The sequence below is a fragment of the Chelon labrosus genome (assembly GCF_963514085.1).
Source record: "Chelon labrosus genome assembly, chromosome: 20".
NCBI lineage: Eukaryota > Metazoa > Chordata > Actinopteri > Mugiliformes > Mugilidae > Chelon > Chelon labrosus.
Window position 1 is genome coordinate 14,417,567 of NC_140353.1, and position 14,963 is coordinate 14,432,529.

The following is a 14,963-nucleotide window of genomic DNA, read 5'->3' on the forward strand; positions in this document are numbered from 1 at the left end:
GACCACTCAATCGTCTTAGAAGAACAGCCTGCAGGCCGGGTGGTCTACAGTGTGATTGTACCAAAATTAGCAATTTAAGTTCTCTGTGCAGCTGAGGAACCCAACCGGCTCTAAACTTTTCTCCCTTCTCAGCCTCCTGCCTCTTTCTCTCTCTCTACCTACGCTCTTATTTTGCATAAGCTGTCCTTTCATTTGAATACCCTGCAGTGCCTTTCACTGAGCTAATTTCACTTTCATATCAATAAGACGTTTGTTCAAGTCCGGACGGCGCCGGCAATCAAGAAGCTTCGAGGAATTTGAATGAGACTTTCAGGTCAGGGAATCTGAGCAAATATTATTGAACAACTGTCACTGGAATGCACAACACAATTGAATGGAGATGGACAATAAATTAGTGAGGGGCGACAAAGTCTTTTGTCGAACGGGGCTAAATGGACAGACAACAATTGGAAGGTTCTGTTCGTAGCCTCAGTGGATACAGACAAGTCTGGGTCTACGGTCTCTGTAACCAAGGGTGACACTAATGATGCGCAGCTTGAGCTCACTCTTGCAAGCCACTGCCTGTGTAGCTCTATATTTTCTACACAAATGATAAATGAATGAAAAAGGCATGGGAACTGGCAAGTCATTAAATCCACCAGAGGCGGCATCATTCCTCGCTTTTTGTGTATTAACCAAAATTACGTGGCCGTGTTGTCGCTGATTTGTAATCCTGGTTCTGATTATCTTCTCCTCGAGATGAATGGTCCGAAAGGCAATGGTTCTGATTTTCTGGTTCCATTCAGACACAAGACTCAAACACAGTGGTTTATCTTTAGCTTTTATCTTTAGCCTTGCTCCAGAATGACAAAATCAGTTAGCTGATCAAACGGCAAACGCCAAAACCGTCTGTGTCTAATAATAACAGAAGGCAACCAAAAATTAGGCGAGACGTTGTCAACTTCTGTATGCTGACTTTCCGCAGCTGCTTTTTAAAACCTACTGCAAACAACTTGCCCCAGGGAACAATAAACATCCACTCAACTGAACTCCACTAACAAGCATTTCTACATCCAGAGTGCACATAAGGAAATGTTGAGTACTATCTGCCAAATTAGATCCTATGCGCAAATAAAGTTTTATGAACATATACTGTAAATGCGTCTGGTGCAAATGGAAGCGCGCCAACTTTACATCACCGTTACATAAGCAGGCTTTAAAGCTACACAGGACTTTGGTAATGTCTCGTCTTCTCTCTTAAGCCATTTTCGCACATTTGATGCGAGCTGTCTCTCAGATTCATGTGGCAGTCGTTACTGGCTGCAGAAGTCTTCCCCTCCCTGCTAATAAGCTTTATTGAGACTCCAGGACCTCCCCCACTGGGCTCCCCTTGGCATGTGCGCCCTGCTGTCACTCAGTCCAGACTTTCCCTGATCCCGTCGCTGCAGGAGGACGTGCCCGCCGCCCTACCACAACAGCTCATTACTCGGAAACCTTCGAGGAGGATTATGGGTTCGAGGAGGAAGATGAGGAAGTGAGCAGACAGGAACAGGGTCGTCGCTTTGACACATTTCCCCCCTTTTTTTACTGGTTGCCCCCTTTTGTGCTGACCTAGTTCTGCTCCATCAAACCTCAGGTACATCGACCCTGCCTGGTCGAATGGATCTCAGCAGGACCAAAACAGAGCTCAGCCTCAGGGACCTCGTTCCCAGAAAACCTTCATGTGCCGCACATTCCAGACACTCCTGGGAAAATGACACAAGCCGGACTTTCTGAAACAAAAAGTGGAGCAGCACTGGGTGTCCAGTCTGTAGTCTGTGTTGCTGTTAATGTCTCATCCCATAGGTGGCTTATGAGGACAGGTGGGAGACAGAAATGTGATCTTGTCTGGTCCTGCTTTCTGCATCCAGATGGCCCTTTACATCATACCTCAGCATCCTTTGAGTCAACACTTTGGTCAGCCTGAGCTGTGGTCACAAACAATGCCACTTTTCTCCCTGTTCCAAAGCGCCTTGCCAGGGAAAGAGACGTGTTTTTCTTCGCTGGCGAGGCGGTGTTGCCATAGTTCCTTGCATGCATCACTTCTGTTTTAAACATTTCGTCGCTGTGGCAGCAAATTCAAAGCAATACAATAAAATCTCTCTTTTTTTCCTCTATGCCCATTGAGTGATTAGAAAGATTCATCACTCGTTGGGCTTTCCTTTGAGTGGGAAATGTTGCATAACAGGACTTTTGCAAATAAGGCTGCAAATAATCTGCTAATATGCAGAATATACTGCCTACAGCACATGTGTTTAAAAATACTTGTTCAAGTTCATGAATTTAATAAGCCCCCTTGAGCAGAGAAGTAAAACACTTTGTTGTACATATGCCACCAAATATTATTTTTCCAAGTCTTGGCAGAAAGTACAGTTTTCCTGTGTGCAAATCAGAATCGTGATTAGAAAGCGCTTTGGAGCAAAGTTCTACCATCGCTGCTTTAAGCCGCCTTGATTTGCGACTGCAATGTGAATAGACTATAATAGCGAGAAACAGTTCCGTCATGCTAACACGCATGTCATTATTCTTTACAGCTCTCCTCGCCCAAACGCACGTTTTTCCTCTCAAAAATCAGAAGTTGGATCTTCTCCCCTTCGACGTGATATGTAGCGAAACATGTCGTCTCGGTTTATGTCATGGAAAGACCTGCTGCTAATAATCAGTCTGTCTCTGCTCAGAAACCGTATAGGACGTGTACATGCACTCGAGCCCTTTCTCCCCACAGACGCACACATCCACACACACTTTCTCTTTGCCGCGTGATAGCCACACTGACCTCTCTGTACATTTAATGGAGCGTGCTGGGGCTCGACTGGGGCCGAATGAGTAATGAAACCATGTTTTCAGGCCTCTGTCGCTGACAGTCTGGCCGCACCGGGGCATTAACGGACACGCCGTGTTATTTACTGCGGCACTCTCGTGAACCCCTAATGTACACACCTGAAGCGCTCTCACACCATATGATTTTTATTGCTTTGGCAAAACAAGCAAAAAAGAAGTGTTGGCCAATCACTTTCCTGAGGGCCGTGCATTAATCGTCATTCCTAGTGTGCACTAGTTAAAGCATTACTCTCTTGTTTAAGTAGATTTGCACTGTGGCTGATGATGAAGTTTCAGAGCTGTCACACAGACTTCCTCAACGTATTTATGATATACGCACTTCCTTCATCTGTCCCCAGGGGTTGACGAGAGTTATAGGTAATATGATTATAGATGACGTTAGGTGTTATCATTACATTCTGCTGGATGGCAGTGCTGTCTTATAAACGTGGTTGATGGGGATCCATTTCCATACACTCACTCGGGAGTCCCGCGAGGCCGAGAAGTGGGTCCCCCCCAGTTTTTCTCTTGCCGAGATGTTAACATCTGCAAGTTATATGGTTTCCTTCCAAAGCCGAGCTCGTCTTCTGCCTCTGCGATGAATGCAATGCTTTGTGATGGAGGGGCACGGCGCTGTAAGATCATTTTGCTTCACTGAACTGTGCTTTCTCTTTGCGCTTGCAGCGTTCACCGTGATCGCAAACGGACAAGTGGAATGTTCTAAAGGCTTCAAAAGGAGGAATATCACACACTGTCAAGGTAAGCTATAAAGAAATATTGAAGTGGTGTATGCATTTCCTACTTTTTGACTCATATAATGTAACCAATATTTTATTTTTACACAGATATATAAAAAATAATGGCGTGGATGTGATAAAAACATACTTCCTTTATGTTTCCATGCATCCACTGATCCCTGAGGGGCCTCTATAAAAGTATTACTCCTGGCCCCTATGGGAACCGGGTTAAGACTATAATTAGGTTTGGTTCGGGGTCGGAGTTCAGCAGCCAATAAGCACCTGGGGATCCCGTTTTAATTGGTCTTGGTGCTCTAAGTGGAGAACAAGACAGCAGGCTGTGATTATAGCAAATGTTGCTCTTTCCTAAAGCGACAGAAAAGCTCCACGACGGCCAGCGCGCCCATCCATCTGTGCGTAAAAAACAAACATAGCTCATTCCTGAACGAGTGTTGGCTATTTGTCAGACGGCCATTGGTTCAAGAGGAGTTTCCCACACACAGTGTCAACTGTGTGGACAGCATTTAAATTTGTCAATGGTGTTAGTATACAGCAGCGGGATTAATTGACACGAACAAATAAACCGTGGCTGAAAGTCACAGGAAAAAAGTGCAGATTGATCTGGGAACAGGACCCAACACTGACAAGTGATGTTGATACTTAGAATAACAAAATGCAGTTTTCCTGACAGCCCGCTTAGAGCTATGTCACTGACTTGATTAACAGTGTCATAATCCTGGGAGCAATGCTTACTGAAGCCTATGGAGTGTAACAACACAACGGTCCAGTGGCTAGCTGTGACTATGATAGACCCCGTCGACTGGTTCAGCAAGTTCAACATGTTTTCTGTTGAAAGCAGAATTATTGGCTTCTTAGTGTTTTCAGGTAATCATTGAGCTGGGAAACATGCTTTAATAAAACAAAGACCTGCAGACAAGGACACACTTATTTTCCAATAGTGTGTCAAACCAGCCAACAAATCTGGAAATTTATCTTTCTATTATTCATGCTTTTCTTTTATGATAGTTTCAAGATGTGCACTTGCTGGTTTCTTCAGTTCCAAGAGAGCAAAGCTGACAGTTACCCTCAATATTTACTGGGCCCCTTTAAAATCTCGGTCCCGTTCGGCTGCTGCTCCGTTCCCAAAAATTATTTCTAATTTCTGGTCTCACAGCTACTGCCAAGAAGGCTGAATCGGCCATCTCTGGGATTTTGTCATTATGATCAGGATGTCGTCCAGCTCGCCTAGCTGTGCCTCCTATTCTGAGCGTGTTTTAGAGGAACAGACCGGAGCTTGTCTCCTGTAATAGGCCTGATTTACCGTGGCCCTGCTACCAGTGTGAGCGCTGACCCCTGCGGTCAGTGACGTCCTCCTACAGCACGATAAGATGCCCCGCGCTCAGCTCCCTGACTTCAGAGGCAAATCCTTATCTTCAGAAGCTGCTTTTCAGAAACTAGGTCAGCTGAACTGGCTGTTTGTAACAGCGCTTGTTGTACATGAAAGGCTCCCAGAGATGCGTGTGCAGGCCTTGTTGTGGGTGGTAAACTGGTGCCGGGAGTAGGTCATATTACTCATACCACTTCAAAGAAGAGATGATGGAAGTGTTACATAACTCTTGACATCTAGGATTAAGTTAATAAAAGCTACTAACAACTTTAAGACACTGGCATTTGTCATTTTGAGTGCTGCATGGGTCAACAGGTTGAGACACTGATATATAAGAAAGCTTAAAATCAGAGTTTCTAAACAAACACATTTTTGGACCCATAAGTTATGTCTGGTTTGAGAATTCCAAAGTAATCCTGAGGTGCTTTCTTCAGCCATAACAGGCGATACGTTATAAAGAGAGAGTTGCTGCCAATTTGCTTTACAGTCTTCATAAATAATTCAACAGGAGTTTATGTGAATCTTGATTTTTCCAGAAATTCAGAGGAGGCAAACTCGCGTAAGTTTGACGTATGTATTATCAGTTTGTAATTCATGGCCAGTCCTTACCACGAGCGCTGTTTGTCAGTGAGAGCAGCCGAGCGTAAATTCAAAATAGATGTTGGTGGTCATGACAGGCCGTCGTGGAAGTCAGGTTCAATCCCAATCAACACACTAGCGGGCCGTAACAATAGGACTAATCTGGGACTCAACCCAACCATGGATTAAAGACCCCATGTGACGAGGACTGAGCCCAAAGCTGACCTGAACTCTGACCAGATGCTGCTTAAACTAAACCCAAGTCGCAGCAGTACCTGCATGCACCATGTTGTTGTTCCAGACTGTGAGTCTCAGCGGAGGCCGGCATAACATCTGTGGTCTGCTCCGGCGTCCTCGCAGTGTGCGCCTCGCTCTTACTCATCCAAACAGGTCGCTTTTGCTAACAGAAACACAGACTTGTTTACACTGTCGTAACATGGAAACTTTGTCATTGTGCTGCCAGACTTCAGAAGCCCTTAGAGAGATAGAAGAATGCGAAGGGAAAAGAAAAGGCAAAGGAACGATAGAAACGAAGAAACAACAAAAGGAGCATTGAGGCATTCCCTGGACCTGCTTCAGTTCACAGATTTCTATCAGCCTCTATCCCTTATAATCTCACTTTTTCCAGCAGGAAGCAAAACAACAAAACAAGAGCAGATTAATTAGAATTGGGGAAAATCTGCGGTGGCAGGCTGTCGGGTTCCAGTCGTCAAAGCTAATGGAAAAGACCTAATGATGTACTCTTTGTTTAACACAGAAGAACAACAAACTTTGCCTGGTCCCAGTGTGATCTCATGACTAAGCGCCTCAAATATGTCCCCCCTATGCTGCTGGCTGGCACGTCGACTTGCTAGCTTGCCTCCATTTAGCTTAGCGACTCGGGAGCTGCTGGAGCAGAAGCCAAACTCTGCTGGCCGCTCTGTCGTTCCAGCGCACGGTTCAGGCCAGGCAAGAAGAGAAAAACTCATTTTGACTTTCTCTTATTGACGTAAGCTGGGTGACCTTATTGGACTGCTGTAAAGATGCTGAGTAAAATGAAAATCTAAAACGTCCTGTGACTTCCTCTGTTGCTCTCTTGTCCTCCTTGCCGACATTCAGCTGTTTAACCTTGAGCTTTCCAGATTTTATCGCCTCCCGGCAGCAAGGAGTTTTAACTGCATGATCTGTTGCCATTTTATGGCACCTTTTGAGTTGTAAATGACTTTAAATGACTTATATCATCTCTGAAAGCGTAAAAAGCTGTGTATACTCAATGTTACATGCAGTACAATTGACATTTCGTTGAGAGGGGAGAGTTTAAAACATTTTTAGCCAGGGGAATAATTTGAATTCATTGTTCATTTAGTCTCTTAATTCCCTCCTTTCCTTATCATACTCCATATTTCACAGACATCAATGAGTGCCTGTTGCCTGGGATATGCAAGAACGCTGAATGCCTCAACACCAAGGGAAGCTACAGGTGCACATGTAAACCAGGCTACATGTTAGACGCTGCCAGGAGCCACTGTGTGTGTAAGTACATTTAAATTATTGCACGTAATTGACAAATCCATTTTCTTATATGTGTTGCATTCTAACATAATCGATCCAATGACTTCCCTCCCAGCGGACAAGGCAGTGTCTGACCAGAGGGCGTCGTGCTACCGATCCATTTCAGCGGGGACGTGCTCGCTACCTCTTGTCAATCACATAACCAAGCAGATATGCTGCTGCAGCCGAGTGGGCAAGGCCTGGGGCAATGAGTGCGAACGCTGTCCTTTGCCGGATTCAGGTACGGTTCCCAAAAAGCTGTCAGGCTGCTTAATCCCAAGCAGCCATCTTGCCCTCGATCTGCAGACTCAAAAAGTCCATGTCTGGTTTTACCGTGTTTGCTTAAAAGCTCTCCTCTGGGTTAAACGCTTTTGCAGACCTAAAACGTCACATGTAATCTCATGCAAGCGCTAGCAGTGGCTGTGAAAGCGAAGGCAAGGAGTATTTACCACTCACTCCGCGCGCTCTCTGCCAGGCATGTAAAGCAGTTCAAAATAACCCAGTGTGTTTGGAGTGGAAAAGAACCAAAAACATAACAGTTTTCATATTTTGGAGGCTACATAATAGTGGGAGTCAGTCTTGTGTTATCGCTCCAACCCTCAGAGAGAAACCCCACTAATAGACCGGCAAAGCTTCACAGCAGAAATACATAGCTTAGCCAAGTGAAACATGGGAAGTAGTTGTCATCTTTTTTCTTCTTTTTTTTTTTCATAGTGATCTAATCTTCAAAGTCTCAGAGAGAAACAGGCTGGTTTTATGGAGTGTCTGTGCTGGCCAGCAATTCGTGGGGATTGTCGTAGATCAGATATCACAGGCACAGACCTCCACGGTGCTGCGCAGTCGGGACCGACACAGTACACAGACTGTGATTATTTGGGACGCTGGCTTTTGTATTGCCCTGACAAGCTGTTAGAGCCATGTTCTGAGCGGTGCAGCCAAAGCCCATTACTGGTGATTTGGTAACAGGAGCCCGTTGAGTTTCGTTCCGTATTTGCTCCGATCCCTCTGATGTGGCTCCTGATCATATATAGCCCCATTTCCCTCCACTTTAAATTCATCATTCAGTAGCCTATCACATCCACGTTTCCTGCATTTAAACAAGCATTCACAGCGACCACGTATCTGTCATTACTCATATCTCTATTCCAGACCCCTTTGGCGTAGAGTTGCTGGTTTCAGGTCAGGTAGGGGACGCGGTGCTTCTCACTTGTAATGGATTCACCATCGCTGAGGTTTGTTGGACTCAGGCACAAAGAGGTGCAGTTTCCCTCCTTTTATCTAGCCAGCCAATCCTCTATTAGCCTCTCACTCACACACCTCTACACCAAAAGAGTTCAAAGGTCAGTCAGTATTACATGATCCTCTACTTCCCCCCCTGGCATGGTTGTGTCCGTTGAGTACGCAGGTATCCCCCGATCTTTCCAAATCCCCCCGCTGGTCCCTCTGTAACAGCTGTCACTGGTCTGCAAGTAATCACCGAAATCCAATCGGCTCACTCGCCGCGCACGGTAAAGCACAGCATGCTCATCATAACAGTATTACACGGATGGCTTACAGCGTGACTGTGAATATCAGACAGAAATATGAGCCACAGTTACTCGTGTAAGTCCCAGATCAGGATGCGGAAGTGTCGTTTCCTGTCACTTATTGCTCGCCCCTGTGTTTTCCCGTCCCGCAGACCACTTCAAGGAGATCTGCCCGGCCGGTCACGGATACACTTACTCGCGCTCCGACGTGCAGATCTCTCTCCGGCAGCTGGAGCACGATGAGCTGCAGAACACACGGGTGCCGCTGGAGGAGCAGAGCCCGTCCTATCCTGAGCTTCCGTCCTCTCTGCCTTCACTGCCGCTGCCCAGCTACCCACAAACGCCACAAGTTCCTCAGTACCCTGAGTACCATGAGACGCCACAAGCACCTCATTCCCCTCCGCAGCATCCCTCTCATCCAGCCAAAGTAACACCTCAACAGCCAGAAGGTAACAATTGCATTTTTGGTGCATTACATTTCTTCCAAGCTGATCCTTTGGCTGGTAAATGACTAATAAAGACGTTCTCTGCATTTTAAGAACCAAGACCTTGTAGTTACCCAGACATGGTTTTCATTTAACCTCCTGACTAATTTTACTACAAAACACTGCAGATAAACATCCCAGGGCAGCCGCATGATTACACCAAAGGATTTTTCAAAGGACCCGAACATCAGCCAGATGTTTCGGTCTCCTCGAATACATGCTTGATTCAACATCGAACACATTCGGAGTTGTATTTCCATCCCCCATCCATCAAGTGACCTCCTGTGAGCGTTACTGAAATGCATTACACAAGTAATCCACATCGGCCATACGTCAAAATCCTCAGGATTTTCTGTAAATGTATCTTCTTGTTTTAAAGCTCCTGAGATGCCTTGCTGGCAACGCTAAGGCATTTTGATTTATGTGAGGAGACAATTCTATAAATATTTAGGGATTTTTGTCTTCATTATCAGAGATATCTATTTCCTTGTCTCCTTTTGTATTTCTCCTTGGCCAGTATTCAGCACTACCTCTCAGATACCATTTTTTTTCTGGCCCAGAAGATAAACGCGTTGTAAGCTATGTTTTATTAGATATAAAGACCTCCAGAGCTGCATTGTCAAGTGCCGACAGAGAACGTGGGTTTTTGTGTATGTTGCGCGTACTCAGTAATGTTACTCGTTAATGTGCGCAGAATGTCAGCTTTCGCTACTGATAAACCCTTTCCCTTTTTTTTGTCTTGTGGCAGATGTGGAAATTCTGAGCCCGGTAAGTTCTCCCTCATCGTCAGCCTCTTGGCACACGCCTTTGAAATGTTTTTCTTAGAACGATATGGTCCGACTATCTCAGCTGGAGGGTTTGTTATGATTATATAACTTATTCAGACCACATTTGGGTAGATACACACACCTAATTAGCAGAGAATTGAGGAAAAGCAGACATTTTATATGAGGGTGAATATGGTGATGAAAAATCATATCATTTCTTTTTTAACAAGTAATATTTGCTTGTTTTCTAGCCAGCTGTTGTGACTGACTCACCACTGAAACATCCAGGTAATTTCTCTTCTTGGCTTGGCTCACGTTATACAGCACAATTTGTTGGACAAGTGCTGAACACTTTTGTTTAATACCTCTTGCGGTTTGATTTATCATGTCTAAGCTCAAGGGCCAGCAGCAGTTTCGGTCAGGCACAGGCTTGTAATGTGATTTCTATAAATTGCTCCCGCGTTGTGGTGGCAGTCTCAGTCCTTGTCGGCTTTGCCCTCACGCCAGTGAAAACATTGACATTAAAGTCTGCAGGCTGACTGCATTCGTTGAGGCTAGATTTATTTCAGTCACTATAATGTTTTTAGCGCCGAAAGATCTTTATGTATGCACTGTGAATGACAGCTAAGGCAGCAGTGGTTGGGAAAACAAGCAGTGTCTTGTTTTAGTTGTAGAGACTGAGACCTGACGCTGTATTAGACAGATTTAGATGGTTTAACTCAACCCAGTGCCTCATGACCCAACTTATCCCTTTTAATAGAGAGCTATCCAGACTCCCCGAGCATCCACCCAAGGCCAGATTCAAGGGAGGTCATAGACTCAGCCACAGGTAAGATATACAGTATTAGCACTGGTATGAGAAAGTAGCTCTGTCCAGAGTCACTGGATTCATCTTAACACCTAACTGAGGCATTGAGATGTGGACTTCTATGCAAAAGAGCAGCACAGAACTCAACAAATTCCTTTTTTGTCCTCTCTGTCAGTTGCTGGCAGACAGCAGCACATCTCGTAAGACATTTTTTCAGGCTTACCCTTAAGTAAAGCTTTATTTGACCCCATTTCTCAGAGCCAACTTGGCTTGAAGCTGCCGTGCAGCACAGAGGGCGAGAGGGCGAGAAACCAAGAAAGAGTGTGCCTTTTGGAAGCAAAGGCTATCCTGAGCAGAGTTAGGCCACATTTATGGAAAATTAAGAAAGAGCAGAGGACAGTGCGACGGACACAGTGAAAGCATGGGCGACAGTGAGACTAAGGAAGTGAGAAGAATTTACAGTAATCTTTTGGAGGAAGATGTTTTTTTTGTCCTCAGCCAGACACAGGGGCCAAACTCAGTGTTTCTGTTTTACCACACTGCTTTTGGATGGAAAAGGACAAGAACAAAACTAATGTCAGGCTCTACCGTGCATGACCTGTTTCTTGCTCAAGTCTTTGTAAGAGCTCCATACCACCTGTTAGAACACTACGGTGCCATAAAACCAGTCCTCTCATCCAAGACTCCGCCTATAAAACAGCAAGATGGGTTCCCGTGGAGACCAACATGTGTTAGAGGAATGCACTCTTTTAGTTTTTACAGTGTCTATAATGTTGCATAACCTTGGGAAAAAAATCGATTCTTGGCTTTCCCGAGTAATGACTGTGCACATCCTTATGTCTCCTCACAGGTATTGACAAGTGTGCCACGACCCCTGCTATATGTGGCCGTGGGAAGTGTGTTCCCGTGCAGACCGGCTACACATGCCAGTGTGATCCAGGATTCAAGCTCAGCGCGCTGCAGACAAACTGCATCGGTGAGTGGAGAAGGGAGTGAGAGATAGATGGAGCAAGACAGGGGTAATGCTGGGACTCGAAGGAGGGTCACACAAACACACACATACTGACACCCGAGGCCACGGTCTGTCATCATCACAGTGCAAGCAACTCTTCAGCACCGCTCATTATACAGCACAGAAGCCTTGTGGAATCAAGCGAGCCAAAAAGAAAGGGATCCATTTGTTTATCCCGACCTGGTCTGTGAGGCCTGACAACAGCACACACGCCGTCCAAAGAGCTGACACAACGCTGTGATCTCTTACCTCACCAATGCCTTGGCCGCGGCCTCATAGAGGAGCTCCAGAGTTAGGGCAGCTTTGAGCAGTCTGCGCTGGCGAAATGCAACGGCAATAAGCTTTACATCCTTCGCCTGTCTCCTGTTGTAGATGTGAATGAGTGTGACGAGGACCCATGTGAAGGGAAGGGCCGCTGCATAAACAGCTACGGTTCCTACACCTGTCAGTGCCACAGCGGCTACAGCCAGGTGATCACTCAGAACAGGAAGTTCTGTCAAGGTGAGACACAACCCAAATGACAGTATGAGATATAATGTTTCCATTGGAAACACAGGCTACTGTTACCCCTCTCCCTGCATGTTCTTGTCTGTCAGCGCCGGCCATTTTAAAAAAAAAAGAAAAAGCATCCTGCCCTAATTAATGCTGTGGAACACAACAGTCACTTTCTTTTCCGTTCTCCTTGGTTTTCATTCAAACTGGCAGACATTAATGAGTGCAGCATGCCCAACAAGTGCCAGAATGGCAAATGCGTCAACACAGAAGGATCTTACACCTGTGAATGCAAGGACGGCTACGCCAAGTCTAGGAGAGGCCTTTGCGAAGGTGAGTTGCAGGCACTCACAATCACCTACGCACACGGAGTCAAGTTCACGTAACCGCACAGCCTTAGCCAGACCTACTTGTTTGCTGCCTCGAATTAATGTGTCTTGCAGTTACAAAACAACTATTGTATTATCCTGTGGTCAAAGCCAGGAGGAAAATGTTGTTTACTCAATGACAGAGGCATTGTGTGTGTACATATATTAGCATTCGTAACTTTACACCCAACCCTGTGTGCATTGTTTCAGTCACAAAGTTTCACTAACAACCAATTCAAATGCTTTTTTTATGTCTCCCTGAGCAGATATAGATGAGTGCAGAGATCCCGGCTCCTGTCCCAACGGCGTCTGCGTCAACACTCTGGGCTCCTTCCTGTGCCAGGCCTGCGGCCCGGGTTTCAGGCCTCTCAATGAAAGATGTGTGGGTAAGGCTGCCTCACACCCCATCATAGTGGCAGCACCGCCGCCAGTCCTAAGGGTGTTTCCGACCGCCGCATGGAAATAAGCCGGGTTTCCCTCTTATACCGTAAAAGCTTCCTGTATTAGGTAACGCTTACCTAGACGTAACCGCTGCTCTCAGTTGGCATCACAGAAAAAAAAACACAAAAAAAACAAGGCGCCAAGGCAACCGGCCGTGCCGTTTAAGATCTGTTGACAGCTTATGATGCAGCGCAGTACGCCGAATTAAATTTGCAGCGGTGCGGCTTTTTTGCTCGACGGGGACGCTCTAACTGCTGCCGCTGCATGAAAATTAGAAAATAAATTGTATTTCTGCTTCAAAAGGCTTTATATTAGATGTTTTACATCCAGTGCGGACAACTTCTGGGCCCACGTGGCGGCCCAAAACCACAGCGATGATGGCTATGTTGCACGGACCTGTAACAGCCCTCCACCATCTTTGTCCATTCAGTGTTTCCACGTATGATATATCAGCTCCTCCACCCGGCAGCCTCCGCTTATCCCCCAGTATTGTTTAAACACAGTCAGCGTGTTATTGCTGATCTTTTGATATCTCTGGCCCCGTAAAAAAAAAAAAAAAAGAAAAAGGATTGTTTATAATACTTCAATTTGGGAGAGTCCAAATATTTTCTCTTGGCCACAGCCTTGAACAAACAGTGTATTATTGTTGGAGAGCTCTGGCCACTGTACTGTCGGGCCCAGCAGAGGCTTTATTACCACTGCTTGGCTAGGAGAGAGGGCCGAGCAGTCACAGGAGGCGCATGACAAGGTCAAGAGGTCAGCTCCAGAGTGCAGAGAGGTCCCGGCACGTGAAGAAATTTTCACCCACAATGCCGCCCGTGGTTCTCTGTGGATTACTGGTAGAATAAGGTCGACAGTATGTTTTGTTTAAGCTAACGTGCTAGCGGCTCCCAGCCTGAAAGTGGCCCTGTTACATAACGGCCCAACTGGTGTTACTTACCACATCCCCTCCATATAACCTTGCACCCCTTAAATTTGTTTGGAAATCTAAGCTCCTGGAGTGACTATTCCAGAAATGTAAAAAAGCTCACGCACCAAATGAATGATGGAAAATGTGGAGATTAGCTTTAGCATTTGAGTTCTTTGAAAGGACGATTTCTCGGCTCCCCCGATGACTGATGCTCTTGTTTAAATCCTCGCGATGTCCGTGCCTCCAAAGAAAACACTACTTAAGCTACTTCTCTGTTTGTCAGTCCGCGAAGATTACTCATTCTGTGTAAATCTGTGGTGTATAAATAGTAACTGAGAGGAACGCTGCAAATGAGGGATAAAGCTGGAGGTAAATATTTTTACTCCAGGCTTTAGCACAAGCGGCGTGAGCCGGCCCACGGCATACGTCTGGCGCTGTGGGAGACGGCTTTAACGCAGGGCTTCCAGTATTTGCTTCAGTCAATTGACGGTAGCGCAGCGCAGTGGTTTGGGCCCAATTGGCCAAGTCGTGGATAAGCCTAATTGTTGGTGTGATAGAGAAAACAGCTCCGTTCCCTTGTCAGGCCTTATCGGGCGAGGCTTGAGAGATGCCGGATGATTGCTGAAACAAAGCATCGGGCCACGCTGACAGACTTCTGGCAGTGCCCACGGCTAGGCAAACAAAACCCCGCTCTGTAACTCCGTTTCAGAAGCTCTATCACTTCCCAGTAACGTCCTCTCTCCAACTCCTTTGCGGACAAAATTCTTTTCCTTCCTCTCCCCCTCTTCACATGTCTCCTTCCTCGTCTCTTACACTCACATGATTACACTTAATTTCTTTCCCCCCGCAGCCTTACCTAACCCAAAAAATGCCCCTGTTAACACTTGATAAATTCCACTATAAAGCATGAGGTTTTCCACAAATATAATTCCCGGGTCAACTGTTCTGACTGATGCAGTGGAAAAGTCAGCTACTGCCTCAAATAGTAAAAGGGCTTCATGAATGAAGTTTGGTCTTTGCACTGATGTAATTTAATGACTCGGCCATTGTGCACACTAATTATGCCGTAATTGTTTCCCTTTC

The 14,963-nt window shown here is 45.9% G+C and overlaps 1 protein-coding gene across 1 annotated transcript in view; it reads left to right on the plus strand.

Annotated features, from left to right (window-relative positions):
* The window catches only part of LOC311505122 (latent-transforming growth factor beta-binding protein 2-like), a gene marked incomplete at its 3' end in the record, with an annotated part of 83,379 nt that overhangs the window by 43,457 nt on the left and 24,959 nt on the right, over window positions 1-14,963 (plus strand). Inside the window, 11 exon segments of the mRNA XM_084568528.1 lie at window positions 3,523-3,597; window positions 6,931-7,053; window positions 7,148-7,312; window positions 8,750-9,046; window positions 9,831-9,850; window positions 10,101-10,137; window positions 10,610-10,678; window positions 11,508-11,633; window positions 12,042-12,170; window positions 12,375-12,494; window positions 12,796-12,915. Of these exon segments, the coding sequence (XP_084424654.1) occupies window positions 3,523-3,597; window positions 6,931-7,053; window positions 7,148-7,312; window positions 8,750-9,046; window positions 9,831-9,850; window positions 10,101-10,137; window positions 10,610-10,678; window positions 11,508-11,633; window positions 12,042-12,170; window positions 12,375-12,494; window positions 12,796-12,915 (1,281 nt within the window).